At 41.3% G+C, this 21,657-nt stretch overlaps 1 protein-coding gene and 1 long non-coding RNA gene across 2 annotated transcripts in view; one reads left to right on the top strand and one right to left on the bottom strand.

Moving 5' to 3' along the window:
- LOC114487099 (uncharacterized) overlaps positions 1-21,657 on the top strand; it is a 132,740-nt gene that overhangs the window by 65,299 nt on the left and 45,784 nt on the right. Inside the window, exons 4-6 of the long non-coding RNA XR_008618619.1 lie at positions 7,839-7,984; positions 10,175-10,270; positions 15,395-15,559. This is a non-coding gene — a long non-coding RNA (uncharacterized lncRNA). The remainder of the gene's footprint in view (positions 1-7,838; positions 7,985-10,174; positions 10,271-15,394; positions 15,560-21,657) is intronic.
- Positions 1-21,657, bottom strand: part of SLC12A1 (solute carrier family 12 member 1) — a 92,585-nt gene that overhangs the window by 37,819 nt on the left and 33,109 nt on the right. Inside the window, exons 9-15 of the mRNA XM_024132919.2 lie at positions 14,205-14,289; positions 10,450-10,601; positions 8,945-9,052; positions 8,503-8,626; positions 6,614-6,715; positions 4,487-4,642; positions 715-814 (exon numbers count right to left, since the gene is read on the bottom strand). Coding sequence (XP_023988687.1) covers positions 715-814; positions 4,487-4,642; positions 6,614-6,715; positions 8,503-8,626; positions 8,945-9,052; positions 10,450-10,601; positions 14,205-14,289 — 827 coding nt within the window. The remainder of the gene's footprint in view (positions 1-714; positions 815-4,486; positions 4,643-6,613; positions 6,716-8,502; positions 8,627-8,944; positions 9,053-10,449; positions 10,602-14,204; positions 14,290-21,657) is intronic.

Consider the following 21,657-nt stretch of genomic DNA (forward strand, 5'->3'; position numbering starts at 1 on the left):
CCCAATGGAACGGGCTGGTATAGAAAGCTTGGCAGAATGGGACAACTGCTCTCCTATTTCTTGGGTTTCTCACTAGAAGTCTTGAATCATCATGACTTCCTGCGAATCTTGCCATCTTTGTATTCTTAGTTTAGTTAGTGACAGTAAAAATGTAAAGTAAGGAAAAGGTAGTCTTGGGTTCCCCCTGTCTTTTTCCTCTGGACAATACCCTATCCCAAATCCCCAATACAACCTGTCCTTCTCCAACCAGTATTTTCATGTTATTTTCCTTCACCCTCCTTTCAAAGCTTGTGGTTTGAGGTTCCATTCAAAATAAGATATAACTAATAAAGAACTTAGAGTGTAACTTCTCCTAAGGGAATTCAGTAAGCCACAAAGCCTTAAGCTGAATGGAGACAGCAACAATGATTAATGTGTGTAGGGATTTGGGGACATCTCTCTGAAATCATGTCACTGAGATCCCCTCTCTATCTGTTCATGGAAGGTGACAGCCAGCGCTATGAGAGATTATAGCTGGGGGTGGGCATAGCTCAGAGGAGAAGAAAAGAAGCACTCATTCATAGGAGGTGCTGTCATGAAAATGTGGCAGTTTTGTAAGACTGCCTATCTTAGAATATATCCATAAAGCGTGTAACTACTAGTGCATTGGTCTCTCATAGAGGAAAACTACTCTAATGTGAAATGACACCAGGATGCCTGAGAAGCCAGTTTTACCTGAAATTTTTCACATGGTCTTCCACTGTAGTTAGTTCCAGAGCATTGTCTAAAGCACTCACGTAGGAAAGAGCCTGTGTGGAGGAGCCCCAGTTCACATCTGTGGACGAAGGAGAAATCTGGCATAAATGCACCCAGCTTCCCTCTATATACTATGGATATTTTTATAAGCCATTCCCTTCTATGATTTTCCTTGGCTATGTCAGCAGTGACGAATGCCCAAATAAGAGAAAACATAATGTAGTATTTCCTAGAAAGAGCAGTGTGTCCTTCTATGAACACTTTGTGAATTCTTAGAAGTGAGACCTCTCTTTCCAGCTAAGGATCAGACTTTAGAGCTGCAGCCCAAGAAACCTTACTCGGTAGGATAGGCTGTGTTATAACCACATTGCAGGCAGATAGATTTGGGAAAATGGTCAGCCCCTGAGTAAATTCAAGAGGTCTTCACAAATTCTTAAACTGAAAAGAAAAGAGGCATTTCTGCATACATAGACAGTGTGCAGCAATCTTTATATTTGAATAATAAAACTGAATAGCTTGGGAATTCTTACTTCCAGATGTCCATGAAGAGGGTCAATCTTTAGCAAGCATTTTAATTTGATATTTTAAAACCTAATCTTCATAATAAGGGAGGTAAGCACTGCCATGTCCTGACTTAAATAAAAAAAATTAAATATTAGATGGATCCTTTAAATTTTATAAGAAGTCCCTGATGGGAATGTACAGATTCATCCCAGATGGCAGACAGAGCCATCTCCCCAGTCTTGCTCAGAATAGCCAGGAAAATGATGAGATATAATTATCTGGAGATAAAGAAGATTAATATTGATTGTGTTGACTATGCACTGGGCATTTAGCATACCTTAGGTTATTTCATTCTTTTAAAAACCCTATTAATCAATTGGATATTTATATGCAAAAAAAATCGGCCTTGAGCCATTCCTCACATCATATACAAAAATTAACTCAAAATGGATGAGACATAAATTAAAAATTTAAAGCATTAAAACTTTCAGAAGAAGTTTGTAACCTTGGATTAGGGAAAGATAGATTAGAAGCAAAAAGCCCAACCATAAAAAAAAACATGATAAATTAGACTTTATAAGAATTAAGAATGTCTGCTCTTCAAAAAAAACTGTAAGGAAAATGAAAAAACAAGTCACAGACCTGCAGAAAACATTTGCAAAACATGTACTGCTAAAGGATTTGCATCTAGAATATATAAAGAGGTCTTACAACTGAATAATAAGAGAACAAACAACTCAAAAAATGGGCAAAAGATTTAAACAGACACTTGACAAAAGAAGATATGTGGATGGCAAATAAGATGTTTGACATCATTAGTCATCGGGAAAATGCAGACCAAACCACACCAATTAGAATGTTTTTTAAAAAAAAAAGTCAACTGACAGTAATAAGTGCTGCCAAGGATGCAGAGCAACTAGGACTTCCATTCACTGCTGTTAGGAATGGAAAATGATACTGCTACTTTGGAAGACAGTTTGGCAGTTTCTTATAAAGTTATGTGTACACTTATTATAAAATCATAAATCCCACTCCTAGAGAAACGAAAACATGTCCACCTAAAGCCCTGTGTGTGAACGTTTATAGCAGTTTTAGATATAATCACCCCAAGCTGGAAACAACCCAAAGGTCCATCAAAGGTGAATACATTCTTTAAAAATTTGAGATATAGTCATACAATGGAATACTACTCAACAACAAAAAGGAACAAACTACTTTTACCTGCAGCAACATGAATGAATCTAAAAACCTCATGTTAAGTGAAAGAAAGCATACACAAAGGCTACACACTATTTTATATGGTTCTGCATAATACTCTGGAAAAGACAAAGCTATAGGAACAGAAATCAGAAAAGTTGTTGCTAGGGGCTAAGTTGGGGGGAAGAGATTGCGCAGAATCTTTTAGCAATGACGGAAATGTCCTCTATCTTGATTGTGGTGTTGGTTACAAGACTGGGTAAGTTTGTTACAACTTACAGACTGTACATCTAAAGGGGGTTAATATTACCATACATAAATTACACCTGATGTTAAAAATGGATAGGGGCTTCCCTGGTGGCGCGGTGGTTGCGCGTCCGCCTGCCGATGCAGGGGGACCGGGTTCGCGCCCCGGTCTGGGAGGATCCCACGTGCCGCGGGGCGGCTGGGCCCGTGAGCCGTGGCCGCTGGGCCTGCGCGTCCGGAGCCTGTGCTCCGCAGCGGGAGGGGCCCCAGCGGAGGGAGGCCCGCATACCACAAAAAAAAAAAAAAAAAAAATGGATAAAGTGATAAAGAAAAGCAACAAAAGCACACCCTCCAAAGTGGTTACTACCTTCTCTATTTTACTTGTGGAGTAATGGTAAGGAGAGTGTGAGGATGGCTCAGGGCCTGTCTGGCCCCTGAGACTGGACCTCTGAGTACTGCACTCCTTAATCTCTAGCCTCTCCCAGCTTCAATCCATCCTTCTCACTGGTTCTAGAGGTAACAGCCAAAGTTCAGATCCAAATGAATGATCTGTGGCAGCTTCTTACTGCTCCAGATTCTTTAGCATGACACTTAAGTTTGTTTATCTGGCCCAACCTACCCTTCCAGGCTCACCTTCAGGACCCTTCTCCTCAGCACCCAAGGACTCCATCTTGCTAAAGTCCTTGGAGCTTCCTAAATATGCCACATACTTGCATGCTTCCTAACTTCACTCACACTTTTTCTTCTGCCTAGAATAAACTTCCCTGGCTCTATCTGATTAACCAATCCTAGTCTCTTGCCTTTTTTTTTTTTAAAGTAGTTTATGTGTTCATTCAACAAATATTTATAAGTGCCTACTGAGTGCTTGACCCTGGGAATAAAAGCCATGAACCAGGGAGGTTTTCTTTTCTTTTCTTTTATAAATTTATTCACTTTATTTTTACTTTTTTTGGCTATGTTGGGTCTTCGTTGCTGCACGTGGGCTTTCTCTAGTTGTGGCGAGCGGGGGCTGCTCTTCGTTGCAGTGTGCAGGCTTCTCATTGTGGTGGCTTCTCTTGTTGCAAAGCACGGGCTCTAGGCGCGCGGGCTTCCATAGTTGTGGCGAGCGGGCTCAGTAGTTGTGGCTCGTGGGCTCTAGAGCGCAGGCTCAGTAGTTGTGGTATACGGGCTTAGTTGCTCCGCGGCCTGTGGGATCTTCCCGGACCAGGACTCGAACCCGTGTCACCTGCATTGGCAGGCGGATTCTTAACCACTGCACCACTGGGGAAGCCCAGGGAAGTTTCTTGTACATCTCTACTCACAGTTAGTCATTTCTTCTCCTTTTCTCAGTAACTTGTTCATGTCACTCTCACGGTGCTTGCTATATTGTAGTATAGTTAATTGCTTACGCGTAAGACTGTGCTTCTTGAGGACAGGGACTATATCTCATTTATCAGGACTTTAGAAGGTGATATAGTGGACAGCTTGTGGGGTTTGGCATCATACACACTCTAGTTAAAATATCAGCTCCATCCCATCCTGACGGTTACCTCAGCGAGTGGTCATCTCTTTGAACTCCAGTTTCTTCATCTGTAAAATAGGACTAATAGTACCTAATATACAGCACTATTGTGAGGATTAAATGAGTACATTTAAGGTGCTCAACGAGTTTAACTATTGTATCATATTACATTATATTATTAATATCCACCATACACATGGCACACCTAAACACACAGAAGCTGCCAAATAAACATCTGTTGAGTGAATGGATAGTTAGAGAGTTCTTAGGAAACCCCCTGCAATACAATCCATCTTATCTTACCTGGCTTCTTGTAAGTCACATAGATATAGAGGAAGAACTCAATGACATAGGTGATGACAGCTGCCCACCAGTTGATGACAAACATGACTGCACAGCACAGAATAGCTCCAAAAAGAGATACCCACATGTTGTAAATACCGTATGCAGGTCTCCATCCTGAAATTTAAAAAAAATCTATGTGCCCAAGAAAAACTTCCACACTATCACCATCATCCCACTGTGTATTATTAGACTGTAGGTAACATGTTTTTTTTCCTAGCATAAAAATCAGAACTTTTAGGTCAAGTTCCTAACTCTATTATTTGTTTTCTGTGATCTTGGTCCCTGGCCTGTGAAGGTGTAATGACACCAAATAAGACAGCTGTGAAATGTAGAAAATGTGTCAATCATAGCCCCTCTGCACTTCCTGCATGCCAGGATGTCTTCCCAAACAATGAATCCCTAAGCATCTGATATCTATGCCATCAAGAGTTGAAAGGAGGCAGGAGAGATGGAAAGAGTGGGGAGTAGCAGGGTGGGGGTGGGGTGCTTGGGGGATGAACACCTTGGTGGCTCAAGAAAGAGAAGGTTAAGACAACAGGCTTATTGTTCCCATGGGGAAGGCAGAGCAGTCATCAAAAGTCAATCCACTGACTTCGTGCTAGCTCTTCTTTTACTCTAAGAGGATCGTGCTTGCCCTTTCAGCAATAATAATCTATGGCAAAAGAGGGAGAAATTTTTCTGTAATGGCTTCTTAAACCTGATGCATTAATTTATCATGCATTTTGCAAAGAAAATATTTCTCACCATTCATATATGCATGGGGGTTTCCATGTTCTATTAGTTCCCTGAAATGAAAGAAGCTGGGAGACAGTATGGTCAGGATAAAGAAGCTCTGATTTGAACGGCACATTTGGTCTATGGGTAAAGCATATTTTAAATTTGGAGTTGCCAAAATACAACAGAACTTTCCGTCTTCAAGAGCAATTTCCAGAGTGGCCACAAGATGGAAATAGCACTTCAAGAACATCACTGGAAATGCCTTTATTTTTCTCTGTCTGACTCTGTGTGTGTGTGTGTGTGTGTGTGTGTGTGTGTGTGTGTGTGTGTGTGTGTGTGTGTGTGTGTTTCTGTGCGTTTCTATTTTTCCTCTTTTTCTCTCTTCCTCTTTTCCTCCTTCCCTTCCACTCTTACCCCTGCCAACCTCAGTTACTTCACTTTGTTTTTTAAAAATGAACGCAACATGGTATGGCAGCACACATTTCTATGATCTGCTGTATTCACTGACTAGAACCTTCCGTTCTCTATTTAAAACAAGGCAACAAAACAGAGACAAAAATTCTTCAGTTATCTTCTGGAGCCTAGTGGCCTTGAGTGGATGAGGCTCTCCTTCCATCTATATTTTGTCATATTTGCAGCAGGTTTTCCAAAGGAGGTTTGAGTTCCTTTCCTGGCAGACCCTAATAAAGTGAAGATGTGTTTATATCCTTGATAAAAGTCCTTGTAGTGAAGAACTTTCTGAGGGTTGATAAAGACAAGTCTCTTTATCTGGTGGAAAGGCAGAAGAAAATTTAAATTTCTTCTAATTGTCCAGTGGAAGCAAAGAAGAGGTGAGGGGTGACAAAGATAGGGGAAGGTTCTTTGGTGTGAAATTTTGCACCACTTTAAACAACAGTGTGAGGAGTGTAGGGCTGTCACCAGCTTCAGTGTGAATCTGCACTGACTGCACTCAGCAGGTAATTTTGGGAACTACTCATCCTTGTCTTCTGCACCATGGGCAGAAAACAAATTGATAGTAAGGAAGTTGCAAATACATACATTCATTCCACTTCTGTGGTCACTTTCATCCTGGAAATAAATAGTGGTGTTTTTCTATTGCTGAAATAAATGTGGTTTCTCTTGCAATGAATAATTTATTGCTGCAGGAGAAAATTGACTTTATGGTTGGTCAAAAAGGCCATTGCTCAAATGATTCTTTTTCTATTTCAGAAGTCATCCCCCAGCTTACCAAAATACAGTGAATTACGCCACCCACTAGGATATAAGGAAACATATAAACACAGATCAGGCACTTTTCACTGACTTATTTCATTTTATTGAGACAAACTGTTTGCTTAGGTTTATTTTAGCTTTGAAAAGTCAACTTACCTGGAGATTTGGCATAAGAGGCATGAAAGCAGGAAAAATTAATAAGTGCATATGAGGCCAGGAAAAAGTTGGAGATGATGGGAGCAATGGTATTCAGTTCCGCTGTGAACGAAGCAGAATTGAGTATGTACATATGAGTGATGAGACCAGGGGCTGAACAGCTGTTAATAGCCTGGAAGCTTGACTTTATTTGGAAATTGAAAGCATAGTTAGCATTTGGCAAAGTTTAAGAAGTTAGTGATTTTTCTTTGGGGCTGCACTCATTTACAAATATATTTTCAGCCAGGGTTTCTATAAAGTAAGAAACGAGAAAACTTACCAATCAAAAAATATAGACAATCAAGACCTCTACCTATAGAAGATTCGAGTGGAAGTGGATAGAGTATTTGGAGACCAAGCAGATGACAAACTCCCCTGTAGCTATTTCAGAGGTACCAAGCATGGTGTTCTTTATCTGCTTTGTATACAATCAAAAGGTTCTGCAGGGTGACAGGTTAGTTAAATACCAGTGCACCAGAACCATCTAATTGGATACATCTCTGCATATACCCGGCTTGCTCTCTCTGACTTTAAGAATTTTTGTTAGTCATTTGTACTTTTCTACATCTCTAGAGAATTCTACCTCTCAAGGTTTGCCAAAAAAAGTTTTACCTCAGTATCTAAATGTCCAATATGGTTGAATCCTAGCTGGGTTGTTTACTATATGATATAAAAATAATTTAGAGACATTCTCATTTATCTGAAGATCAGACAGCTATCAACCTCAGTGATGCAATGTAGGTGGCAGCTGGGTGTGACTCTAGAACATGGATGCCAGCAAGAAAGTAGGCAAAAATAGCTGCCACGAAGCTGGCGCCACAAAGCTAATCTACAGCGTTCTGAAAGAGTGACCTTTGAGAGTATTATTTAATTTATACGATTTTTAAAATTTTGGGCTATTTGATCACTTAAATGCAGTCTAGGACAATAATTTGAAGTCTTAAAGTTTAAATTCCACAATTGAAACATATCTACACATAATCACTTTTTTACTTAATTTTTTAAAATGTAACAAACAGATTTTAAAAAAATAAACAAAAGAGTGATTATGTGTAGATATAGAGAGTCACTTCCTGAGTTTATGTGATGAGGAGCCCCCATTGTTTGGCACCACTGCTGAATCTGGCTCTGCCTGTCTATGCATAGTTACCATCATCCTCGCCTTTTGCTTCTTTTCCTCTAATAGGCTCACCCACAATTGTGGTACCCTAAGGAGGAGTGAGGAATGTGCAGGCTAACTGTGATACATGTGCCTCTCCAAGATTGTGTAGCTATTTCTATATTGCTTAGGGAGAAGGAGCCGAGATTATTGCTTAAGGAGAAAGAGCTAAGGTAAGTGGTTCTCAAACCTTAGTGTTCTGTGAATTTCAGGAACTTGTAAGAATCAGATTCCTTATAACCAGAGATTCTAACTCTGGCTTTGGGCCTAACGAATCTGCACTTTAACAAACCCACAGGTGATTTTCATTCTGACACAGGTGGTCAACAGACCACATTTTGAGAACAGACACTTCAACTCTCCTGCTGGCTGTCAGGAGATGTAAAGACAGGTGGCAGCTGGGGGACACTGTGGGATTAGACAATATTGGGTGGGTTGGAGGAAGGCTTCGGTTGCATTTGGTTGGATGGATTTCCCACATTCAGATTCAAAGAAGAGATTAAAGTCCAAAGCCCACCTCAAGTCCTCAAAGGCCCTCCACACACAGGATTTCTCATTTCCTTCTTAGACAGACTCCAGTATTCCCAAATGGGGTATTAAACATAAAACAGGTAATGTCTCAAGCTCAAAAGAAAACCCTATGAGTAATCAGAATTCTTTGGCTTTCAGTAAGAACAAGAAAACTACAAACCAATAAGAATGAACGCCATGGCTATAACAAAAGTGAGAAAGTATCCTCTCAGGGGCTCATTGTTTTTCCCATATCCCTTTGCAAAGAACTGCAGGGCTTTGTAGATGTTGTCCTTGCACAGAGCCTAATGGAAAAGAAGAGGAGAAATTCGTCATTTATAGCTATGCACAGTCATTTTCCCTGGGTGATTCTAACAAGATTTGGGGAAAGATGAAGTGATACATAATATGTAGCACAAGTTAACACTGCAGTTTATCATTCTTTATATTATTTGAATTGATCTTGACTATGTGGCAGACATAGCTTTGGAGCCAGATGCAAACATTAAACTGCTTCAGAAAGTGATGGAAAATGATTGCCGGTGAGAATGGATATTTCAGCTTGATCCATGTTCAGTGGCAAAAGAAGGGGGGAGAAGCACATGCTCTTGTGCCTTTGTCACCTGGAAAACTTTGGGTGCGCTGACGAGGGAGGCCAGGGCTGAGGAGAGTGTTGCAGAAAAGATGCCAGCAGTGATGAGGGGCCCAAACCCTGACACCATGCTCATGACCTTGAGGAGAGAGGTTCAAGTAAGGAGACTAATCCAACAGAGAGTTAAAAAAAAAAAAAATTTAACCCAAAATTTTATGCAAATGCTTCCCTTTTCACTTTCTGTGATTTGGAATCTCTTTAATAAGCTAATTGCTTCTAATCATATATATTTTTCCCCTGCTTCATTCTCAAGTTCTTAATAATTGTTTTTTCAAAATGGAAATGGCTTTGTTATTGTTTGTTCTTTTTTTTTAAATAAAAATAATAAATGCTCACCACAATACATCCGGAAGATACTGTAAAGAATAAACAGGGAAATGATTTCAAGGATTTTGACAACATTTTCCCCCTCTGTCTTTTCTGGGCATCTGTTTCTTGGACAATGGGAAATTCTATTCAGCAGAAAGTGGTATTTTAATAAGGTTTAGGGAGTGACCCACCTGTTTACCAATCTTTTTTTTTTTTTTTTTTTTTTTTTTTTTTTTTTTTGCGGTACACGGGCCTCTCACTGTTGTGGCCTCTCCCGCTGCGGAGCACAGGCTCCGGACGCGCAGGCTCAGCGGCCATGGCTCACGGGCCCAGTCGCTCTGCGGCATGCGGGATCCTCCTGGACCGGGGCACGAACCCGTGTTCCCTGCATCGGCAGGCGGACTCTCAACCACTGCGCCACCAGGGAAGCCCCTTACCAATCTTTTTAAAGGCATTAGCCTTTCTTGTTCTTCCTGCACATAGAGGCTTTTCAAACCTTTGCTTTTTCTGTGCTCATTAAACATAATTTTAGATCTGAGACATGATGAGATTTATCAATTTAAGTCATATTTTGGAATAATGACTTCAGCTGAGTTAATTTCTCTTTGTTGGTTGTTAAACTAGATGAATGAAGCCTTCACGACAAATGTGCTTCTCCCTGTGCTGACCAGTCATTCAGACAAATTAATATGTTTTAAGTTCCACAGTTTCCCCAACTTCCCCTGTTCCTTCCCCCTCACTTACCTCCCCTCAACTGCCACTCACAATTTCCCTCTTGGCTTTGTCCTCCACACACTCCAGGACCACAACAGGGGCTTTTCCTAAGCTGAAGCCCAGGCATGAAATGCATTCCTAGTGCTAGCTAATCAAAGCCTTTCCATCTCCCCACCAGGAAATCTTACACAATTGATTGGAAGATGCATAATGGCGGTGGTAATCTTTCCGTGGTGACGCAATTCATACAGCTGCCTGTTCTCTCCCCACCACAGTGAGTGTAACCACATAATGAATGCCTGTATGACTCCCTGTCCTCCCGCACGAATTGTTCCTTGCTGAATTCGAATCAGTCAATAACCAATCTGTTGCGGAGTCAGAAGTGTCATTATACATGATGTTCTAAAAATGGAAGCAGTAGCAATAAACATTATTATTTTTTGAGGTTCGAACCTGGAAATTGTTCATCAGCCCATACTGACATGGTTCATGTTGACATCTTGAGAAGTCGTAGCCTAACCCACAGGCTGCTGAACCATTGCAGTTCATCCCAGAAATGATGGTGTCATTCATGCTCCCGGTGGCATCTCGGACCACACAGGCCCCTGGGAAAACAACGAAGCCTTGTCATTTCTTTATATGAAGGGTTCTGCTCCCTTAAGGTTTTTCTTCTGTAAACATGCTTAGTTTACTTTGACCTATCCTGTTTTCATTGTCAACACTTCCTCTGACTGGTACCTGGAAGTTCCCATCCTCTGAGGCCTGGGAGTGACCCCTATCTCTAAGAGGTTGCTGCTTCCACTACCTGGGGTAGTTTAAGTCCTAGCTCTTTGCCTGCCTCTGGAAGACACTTGGGATTGAGACTCCCTTCCTTTCAGCAGTGCTTTGCACATAATATTGACTCAATTCAAATTTCTGGGTTAGTGCTACTGATTGGGAGTTTTTCAGAGAGAAGAATTTATTTTCTCATCTGTGAGAGAACCAAGGGATGACATTACTGAATTCTAGTGATTAGGAGAACTGAGCTCTTATTTTCAACTAATGATTTTCCTTGCATAACTTTTTTAAACCATCATAATTTTACTTATACAATTTGAATGGTTTAAATGATACAGAAAATATTTTGAGATAAAATATTAAGATTTCCTAGGTAATATTCATGGTCAAATAATATCCTATCAAATATTTATCTCAGTCTATTCTATTATTTTTATACATTTGGGTATTTCTGTTATTTTCCATTACAAACAATCCTATGAACATCTTTGCACATAAAATCTTTCTTCTGTAATTCGAAGCATTTCTCTAGGATAGATTCCCTAAAATGAGTTATGAACTTTTTAAAGATTCTTGATATATATTTTAATCACTGACTGTTATTATTAATTTTTCTAACTGTAATCTCTGCCATTATGTATTTGATAGGATTATTGAAAGGTATGAATATAGGTGTTATATATATGTGTATATATATATATAAACTTTTCTGAACTACCTGAAGGATAAATACTTTGCAAACTAAATGCCAGTCAATGAAACTGTTCATTTTGCTTTTCAGTCTCCAGGCTGGGTGAGTTCTCATTCCTTGCTAATTATTTTAAGAGACGTCCCAGCAACAGATACTAATGGGAACCCTCAATTATAGTCATGGAATTCCTGCTCTTTGAATCTGGGAAAGACTTAAAGCTTGTAGAATCTTTTAGTTGAAAGAGCCATTTAAAATAATCAGTACGGGAATCCTTTTTATATAGCCCTGAGAAGTGGCCTGACAGCCTCTGCTTAAATACTTGAAAGTATGGATGTTGGTTACCAAGCAAAACTATCCACTTCAGATTTTACCTTTTTGCATTGTTCATTTATGTTGAGCTGACGTTTTAAAATCATGTGTTTTAACTTCTGCATAGTAGAACTCCCCAAATTCCTATGAAGCCAAGCCATGAACCATTATTTGCTCTAATGACAGGCCAGGGGACCCCATGACTATCCTTTTCTTACCCTGGAAAAAGTATAGAAACACAGATTTTTCTACCCATAAGAAGCAATAAAGGAGAAGACTCTCTGAAGTCAGGTCTATTCCTTTACTCATTTCTTCCTCCTTTGTGTGAGAAAGAAAAACCATTTGGGAAATTTAGGTGATGTCAAGGTCATTAAATGTGTCGATTTCCTCAAGCACTGGAATAAAATCTCTTTGCATGTAACTAAACTTGGAAATGTCACAACAATACAATTAACAACATTATCCAATTTCTTGAAATAAGAGACAGTGAGAGAAGAAAGAACCTAAGTTAATTGTTTTGTTTTTTTCTAAAGAATCCAACCCCAGATATATGTACTTTATCGATTTCCTTTATAGTAAGCAGAGGACAATTAGGATGTGCCCTTTTAAATTTATTTATTTATTTATTTATTTATTGGCTGTGTTGGGTCTTCATTTCTGTGCGAGGGCTTTCTCTAGTTGCTGAGAGAGGAGGCCACTCTTCATCGCGGTGCACGGGCCTCTCACTGTCGCGGCCTCTCTTGTTGCAGAGCACAGGCTCCAGATGCGCAGGCTCATTAGCTGTGGCTCACGGGCCCAGTTACTCTGCAGCATGTGGGATCTTCCCAGACCAGGGCTCAAACCCCTGTCCCCTGCATTGGCAGGCAGATTCTCAACCACTGCGCCACCAGGGAAGCCCAGGATGTGCCCTTTTAAATGGTCATCTGGGCTTCCATAGTGGTCCAGCCTGGAGCTGTATTCCTGAGTGTGCCCAGAAAAGTTTTCTTCTCTGAATATTCCACATTCCTTCCTCTCCAATAATGGCATAAGCTTGAGGTGACCCCCAACCAGGAGGAGGTGTGGCTGCAGGCAGCACGTGAAACAAAAGTCAGCTTAAGAACAGCAGGCATGACAGTCTCTAGGTCCGTGCACCTCACTACAAATAACTCAATTTTGTTTCTTTTTATGGCTGAGTAATAAGACTGCCATACAGAGTGAAGTAAGTCAGAAAGAGAAAAACAAATACTGTATGCTAACACATATATATGGAATCTAAGAAAAAAAAAAAAGGTTCTGAAGAACCTAGGGGCAGGATAGGAGTAAAGACGCAGAGTAGAGAATGGACTTAAGGACACGGGGAGGGAGAAGGGTAAGTGGGACGAAGTGAGAAAGTGGCATGGACATATATACACTACCAAATGTAAAATAGATAGCTAGTGGGAAGCAGCTGCATAGCACAGGGAGATCAGCTCGGTGCTTTGTGACCACCTAGAGGGGTGGGAAAGGGAGGGTGAGAGGGAGATGCAAGAGGGAGGGGATATGGGGATATATGTATATGTATAGCTGATTCACTTTGTTATAAAGCGGAAACTAACACCATTGTAAAGCAGTTATACTCCAATAAAGATGTTTATAAAAATAAATTTTTAAAAAAGGGCTTCCCTGGTGGCGCAGTGGTTGAGAGTCCGCCTGCCAATGCAGGGGACACGGGTTCGTGGCCCGGTCCGGGAAGATCCCACATACCGCAGAGCGGCTGGGCCCGTGAGCCATGGCCGCTGAGCCTGAGCGTCCGGAACCTGTGCTCCGCAACGGGAGAGGCCACAACAGTGAGAGGCCCGCGTACCGGAAAAAAAAAAAAAAATAATAAATAAATAAATAAATAAAAAAGAACAGCAGGCAAATCCACACATATTTTATGCTCACTGAGCAATGTGGGGACTGGCTGCCCACACTGCTGGCAGCTGGGTCTAGTCTGATTGCCTGCCAATTGGTGACAGTGACATTTCCATATTAGGGACAGTAGTGCAAGGAGGAGACACAGTCATCAATTCTGTATGTTGTGTACTTTCCTAAGGCTTTTTTCATTGTTGTTTTGTTTTTTGGGCTTCTTTTCTCTTACTCTGTTCCTCACCTGCCTCCTAAAGGTAAGGGAGGAGGGTGCTGGAAATGGTGGCTTCCTTGGCAGTGGAAATATCACCTAGAGCAGCAAAATGGGATCCTTTCTGTGTTCGGGTAGAATGACAATCTGATTACCTCTATTCTATCCCTGACCCAGAGACACCTGTGTTACAGCTTAATTGCATTCAAACTCCTAGAGCATCCAAGAAGGGAATTAAAATTGTTGCCTATTTAAAAATTTTCAACTTACGTTCCATGGAAAGCCCACTTGACATGAAAAACAATTGGACCCCTTGTAATTCTGGCATTCTGACACCAGAGACACACAACTTACCTACACAAATAGCAACTCCTATGTAGGCGACAGTGGTGATGAAGATGGCCAGCATGGTCCCTCTGGGGATAGCATCTTGGGGATCCTTTGAAAAAATAATGTGGAGGAATGAGGAGATAGAGTGGAATAAGAAACAGACATCCCTTGGAGTTAGTTCTGTATTTTGAAAATTTTAGGCTACCCTTCCTGAGGCGAGGTCTAAAGAAAAAAATCAAGCAAATGGCAAAGTAGTGAGCTCCAGTTCTTTTTGGACAAAGACAGGGTGTTTAGAGAGAATAAAGAAATCTGTATAACTTTGTGCTGAACAGAAGAGATTTTATAGCTGTCCAGGAGGGAGTTTTTATAGAAAAGTAGACTAGTTGGTTCACCACTGCCTTCCCCTCCCCTTTATCTCCTGTGAATTTCATGCAGATGTATCAGACCTTAAAGTATTAGGGGGGACACACAAACATACCCGGCACATTGATGATATCTGTGTGTGTATTTGTTTTGTACTAAGCTTAGGCTTACTTTAAAAAAAATTGCTTTTGACTGAGCAAAAAGATCATCTTCTAAATTCTCCAATCCCTCAAATCTCCCATTTGGAATCTAGTTCAGGAATAACTACAATGGGAGATATTAATTTCCATAAGCAAGCATAAAGAAAGAGGCAAATTTAAGCTTATACCAGAAAATGGGCTTTTCTCTTGCCCATAAATATATATAAATTCACTGAGCTGAGCTCACATCATATATAATATTCCACTTTATATCCTATTTTGGGGGCTAAATCAGATAATAATCAATTTCCAAGCAGCATAACTTCTAAATAATAGAATTCAACTTAACAGGGATTATTAAGTAGAGATTTCAGTGTATTCATTGCTTATAAAAGACAGTGCTGGCATATAGTAGGAGTCAACAAATACCGAATTGAAGAAAGCACAATCTCAGTAGACATCAGTTCCCCCACCAGAGGACATGAGACTCATCGATACAAGTGAGCAATCAATGCAGTCAAAGTCTGAGTTTTGTGTTTTGTTAACTTAAATCTGCTGATCAAATCCATCAGAAAAATCAACTCATGGTGAATGCAGATGCAACCTGACAGCTGGAAATGTTAACTAAACCAAGCAAATCTGCCCCCACAGCGGAGTAAGCCAGCCCTATGGAGCCACTCTGTAATTACTCATTCCTTCCCATCCTTGTAGGAATATCTGCACACATGGTTTGTTCTGATACAGGCATATCCAACCTCTTCATTCCAAACTACTGTCTCCAAAAGAGAATGTGGCAAGTGTGTGTAACTGAGTAGCACATAGAAGGAAGAAGAAGGCAACCGTGGCTGAAAGCGACCCCACTCAATCTCATTCATGGTATGTTCAAATTTTATTTTATTGATTAAGGATTTCTTGGGATCTGAGTGAAATGTGAACAATTGATATAAGTGGGAAGAAAGGAAATATATATAAGGAAAAGAGGTATGAAGATGGACAGCAGTCTTATATCTAAAACACGAACACTTAGTTTATATTTAGAACTATCTGCTACAAGCTCTAAATTTACTTATTTAGGACTTACACGAGGGCCAACTTGACCTGATATAAATCGGGATGCCAATATCTTAATTTCTGGTCATATACTCACGTTGTCTGCTCTGGATACATTTCCCCTAGACAGGGCTCAGGACATAGATTCTTAGTTTTCACTCTAAATGTTAATTTTCGTCCCTCAAGCAGCAACCCAAAAGCTCACCTTCCTTCACCTTTCTTTATTAAATATTTTATTTTTTTCCTTAGGACAGAGTGCAGTCTACTAGATTGCTGCTGGTTGAGTGTCAACCATATCCTAATCTTACATCTCTGAAACTGCATCTTAACTGTCTTGATTAGATCTGGGTACCTCCCAAATCTTTTCCCAGGCACATATTTACAGATCATCAATACTGTGTTAACAAATAGAAGGTTCAGGATGGGAACCTTGTAGCATCCCCTTGTGCTAATGCTTGTTAACTGTCACTGGCAGCCTGAAGAGCCATCTTGAGAAGGATTCTGAGGCTGTGAGCAGAGGTAGAGTCTTGCATACCCTCATAGTGTATAAACAATACATGTTTACTAAATTGAACTGAATCTATTATGTTCTAGTTTCACTCTCAGAAAGAAATATTATCTATAAGTTCTGAAGTTTCCTTTCCACTTCCCAACACGTGGTCATCTCTCAGTCCTTAACATGCTTGACCACTCTGGCTTTTGATCATGTTAATTATTACTTCTAGGCATTCTCCTCTCTTGACTTTCTCTCTCTTGAGTTCACCTCCCTCTTACCTCTTTCTTTTTCTTCTCTGTGGACTCCTTTTCTACCATTTATATTTTGAATATCCCCTGGGTGCTACCTTGGTCTGCTTTTCTCCTCCTTCTTACCCAGACCTGGATGGACTCATCCATGCCATGGCTTCCAGTCCTAGCCTAGTTTCTTTCCAGAGCTCCAGACTCGTAAATGTAGCTACCCATTAGACATCTCACCTCTGATATCCTTCTGCCATTTCAACCCCAATGGCCAAATCTGAGCTTCTATTCACCATGGAATCAATTCACTAGGTTACAGCCAGCATGAAAAGAATACAGTAGAATAGAACTGATGTGAAAATATCAGGAGACATCATTTGTAATAAAGAATTGAACTGTTTGGAGAAATTTTTGCATGTAGGCACTTGGTTGTGATATATAATGTTTTCTTACAGCAGATCATAGTTAAAAAAAAAAAAAAGCATCCTTCCCATTTCCTCTCCTAACTCTAACAAAAGCTGACCACTTTGATCCATTTTCCCTGCCATGGCCTTAATTCAGGCTCATGTCATCTCTTATCCAGACTACTGTGATATCCTCTAACCGATCTTCTGCCTCTGGTCTCCCTACCTATCACCCTCTAATCCATCCCTCACAAGCTGCTAGCAAACTCTTTAAAATGAGTATCTAATCATAGTACTCTCTGATCTAACTTCCTTAGTGTCTCTAGCTAGTTGTGGGATAATATCCAAACTCCACGGTCAGTAGTTTAAAGGATTTCTGAGTTCTTCATAACAGTATATAGTAGTGTATGTGCTAAAAGTTAAACTTAATTGTAAAATCACCAAAGTATTTTTAAATAGAAAAAATGCAACTTTTAACAACAATATTATGACCACATGTGCCCTAAAAATCATGATAGGACATCTTTACATGAAACTCACTTTCTTTACAGTGTAAACTCAAAATCAGAGGTTTCTCAGTACAGATTGATAGATAAATAAAATTCTTTACTAATACAGCAATCCTAAATCAAGTTAGCACTTATCTTGGGATAAAGGAATTCTAAGCCTTGCCTTTTTTTTAGATTGGGATATCCTCTAGTTCTTTGCTTACTCCCAGAGTGCCTAGGACACATAGAAGTTCCTTTACAAATATGTTTATTAATATATTGATGAAAAGATTTTACGTGCATACCCCACACCAAACATAAAATAATTCCCATCAGCAGCATCTTTCTCTGAGCCTTTTTACAGTCCTTGTTTACTGTTCCAAATGTCCCTCCCTTCTTTGTCCTATTGATGAACTCCTATTCATCCCTTCAAATCTGGATTGAGTGTCCCCTCCTCTGAAAGACTTCCCTTACTTCTTTGGGGACAGGCAGTTACTGTTTCATCTTTCCCTTGCACAAGATTTTGTTCTTGGTTTTTTGTGACTCATATAGAGTTAATCTTTCTCTCTCTTAGACCATGAGCTCCTTGAGAGAAGGATCAAGCAAGCTCTTCTTCGCTTCTCTGGTGCCTGGTATAAGTAATAAGTGTTGGTTGAGCTGAACTGACTACTAAGCATCTAATAATAAAAACTTGTTTCTGAGGAGTCTAAAGAAAGCACAATATTTTTTAATTTAAATGTGGTCTTACAGTTTACAGAAATGTATATCAGTGACCTCTGATACTTTTCCAAATCTGAGAAACCAGAAGCTCAACGTCCAGAGCTAAATTGTGCTAAGCAGTACTACTTACAACTTGAATCATTTTGAACAAGTTACTTAATTTTTCTGAGCCTCAGCATACTATTTTTTATGCCATATCTCTGCTCAAGAATTTACCATGGAGAGGCCTTCAAGATGGCGGAGGAGTAAGACATGGAGATCACCTTCCTCCCCACATAAAATAATTCCCATCAGCAGCATCTTTCTCTGAGCCTTTTTACAGTCCTTGTTTACTGTTCCAAATGTCCCTCCCTTCTTTGTCCTATTGATGAACTCCTATTCATCCCTTCAAATCTGGATTGAGTGTCCCCTCCTCTGAAAGACTTCCCTTACTTCTTTGGGGACAGGCAGTTACTGTTTCATCTTTCCCTTGCACAAGATTTTGTTCTTGGTTTTTTGTGACTCATATAGAGTTAATCTTTCTCTCTCTTAGACCATGAGCTCCTTGAGAGAAGGATCAAGCAAGCTCTTCTTCGCTTCTCTGGTGCCTGGTATAAGTAATAAGTGTTGGTTGAGCTGAACTGACTACTAAGCATCTAATAATAAAAACTTGTTTCTGAGGAGTCTAAAGAAAGCACAATATTTTTTAATTTAAATGTGGTCTTACAGTTTACAGAAATGTATATCAGTGACCTCTGATACTTTTCCAAATCTGAGAAACCAGAAGCTCAACGTCCAGAGCTAAATTGTGCTAAGCAGTACTACTTACAACTTGAATCATTTTGAACAAGTTACTTAATTTTTCTGAGCCTCAGCATACTATTTTTTATGCCATATCTCTGCTCAAGAATTTACCATGGAGAGGCCTTCAAGATGGCGGAGGAGTAAGACATGGAGATCACCTTCCTCCCCACAAATACATCAGAAATACATCTACACGTGGAACAACTCCTACAGAACAACCACTGACCACTGGCAGAAGACCTCAGACCTACCAAAAGGCAAGAAACTCCCCCACGTACCTGGTTAGGGCAAAAGAAAAAAGAAAGAACAGAGACAAAAGAATAGGGACGGGACCTGCACCAGTGGGAGGGAGCTGTGAAGGAGGAAAGGTTTCCACACACTAGGAAGCCCCTTCACGGGCAGAGACCACTGGTGGTGGAGTGGGGAAGCTTCGGAGCCACGGAGGAGAGCACAGCAACCGGGGTGCAGAGGAGAGATTCCCGCCCAGAAGATCAGTGCCGACCAGCACTCACCAGCCCGAGAGGCTTGTCTGCTCACCCGCCAGGGTGGGTGGGGGCTGGGAGCTGAGGCTCGGGCTTCGCTTCGGAGCTTAGGTCCCAGGGAGAGGACTGGGGTTGGCTGCATGAACACAGCCTGAAGGGGGCTAGTGCGCCACAGCTAGCTGGGAGGGAGTCCAGGGAAAACTGTGGAGCTGCCGAAGAGGCAAGAGACCATTGTTTCGGGCTGCGGGAGGAGAGGGGATTCAGAAAACCGCCTAAACGAGCTCCAGAGACGGGCGCGAACTATCAGCGTGGACACCAGAGACAGGCATGAGGCGCTAAGGCTGCTGCTGCAGCCACCAGAGTCCAGGGAAAACTGTGGAGCTGCCGAAGAGGCAAGAGACCATTGTTTCGGGCTGCGGGAGGAGAGGGGATTCAGAAAACCGCCTAAACGAGCTCCAGAGACGGGCGCGAACCGCGGCTATCAGCGTGGACACCAGAGACAGGCATGAGGCGCTAAGGCTGCTGCTGCAGCCACCAAGAAGCCTGTGTGCCAGTACAGGTCACCCTCCACACCTCCCCTCCTGGGAGCCTGTACAGCCCGCCACTTCCAGGGTCCCGTGATCCAGGGACAACTTCCCCGGAGAACACACGGCATTCCTCACGTTGCAACGTCACACTGGCCTCTGCCACTGCAGGCTTGCCCTGCATTCCATACCCACCCCCCTCCCCCCCACCCCCCCACCCCTGGCCTGAGTGAGCCAGAGCCCCCTAATCAGCTGCTCCTTTAACGCCGTCCTGTCTGGGTGAAGAACAGACACTCTCAGGCGACCTACACACAGAGGCGGGTCCAAACCCCAAGCTGAACCCCAGGAGCTGTGCGAACAAAGAAGAGAAAGGGAAATCTCTCCCAGCAGCCTCAGGAGCAGCGGATTAAATCTCCACAATCAACTTGATGTACCCTGCATCTGTGGAATACCTGAATAGACAATGAATCATCTGAAATTCAGGAGGTGGACTTTGGGAGCAACTGTACACATGGGGTTTGCTTTCTGTACCTAATTTGTTTCTGGTTTTATGTTTATCTTAGTTTAGTATTTAGAGTTTATTATCATTGGTAGATTTGTTTATTGATTTGGTTGCTCCCTCCCTTTTTTAATATATATAGATATAGATATTTTTTTCCTTTTTCTCTTTTTCTGAGTGTGTATGTGTATGCTTCTTTGTGTGAGTTTGTCTGTATAGCTTTGCATTTACCACTTGTCCTAGGGTTTTGTCTGTCCGTTTTGTTTTAAATTTATAAAATATTTTTTATTTTTAATTTTTTTAATATTTTATTTCAATAACTTTATTTTCCTTCCTTCCTTCCTTCCTTCCTTCCTTCCCTCCCTCCCTCCCTCCCTCCCTCCTTCCCTCCTTCCTTCCTTCCTTCCTGCCTTCTCTCCCTTATCTTCTGAGCGGTGTGGCTGACAGCGACTTGGTGCTCCAGCCGGGTGTCAGGCCTGTGCCTCTGAGGTGGGAGAGCTGAGTTCAGGACATTGGTCCACCAGAGACCTCCTGGCTCCACGTAACATCAAATGGCAAAAGCTCTCGCAGAGAGCTCCATCTCAATGCTAAGACCCAGCTCCACTAAACAACCAGCAAGTTAAAGAATGAAAAGAATTGAGGACAGTCTCAGAGACTTCTGGGACAACATTAAACGCACCAACATTCGAATTATAGGGCTGCCAGAAGAAGAAAAGAAAAACAAAGGGACTGAGAAAATATCTGAAGAGATTATAGATGAAAACTTCCCTAATATGGGAAAGGAAATGGTTAATCAAGTCCAGGAAGCGCAGAAAGTCCCATACAGGATAAATCCAAAGAGAAACACATGAAGACACGTATTAACCAACATTAGCAGAGAGGCTGCCTAAAATCATAATAAGGTCACAGACACCAAAAACACACCACCAGACACGGTTCTGCCCACCAGAAAGACAAGACCAGCCTCATCCACCAGAACACAGGCACCAGTCCCCTCCACCAGGAAGCCTACACAACCCACTGAATCAACCTTAGCCACTGCGGGCAGACACCAAAAACAACGGGAACTACGAACATGCAGCCTGCAGAAAGGAGCCCCCAAACACAGTAAGTTAAGCAAAATGAGAAGACAGAAAAACACACAGCAGATGAAGGAGCAAGGTAAAAACCCACCAGACCAAACAAATGAAGAGAAAATAGGCAGTCTCCTGAAAAAGAATTCAGAGTAATGATAGTAAAGATGATACAAAATCTTGGAAATAGAATGGAGAAAATACAAGAAATGTTTA

The sequence above is a fragment of the Physeter macrocephalus genome, chromosome 11, assembly GCF_002837175.3.
Source record: "Physeter macrocephalus isolate SW-GA chromosome 11, ASM283717v5, whole genome shotgun sequence".
Taxonomy (NCBI): Eukaryota; Metazoa; Chordata; class Mammalia; order Artiodactyla; family Physeteridae; genus Physeter; species Physeter macrocephalus.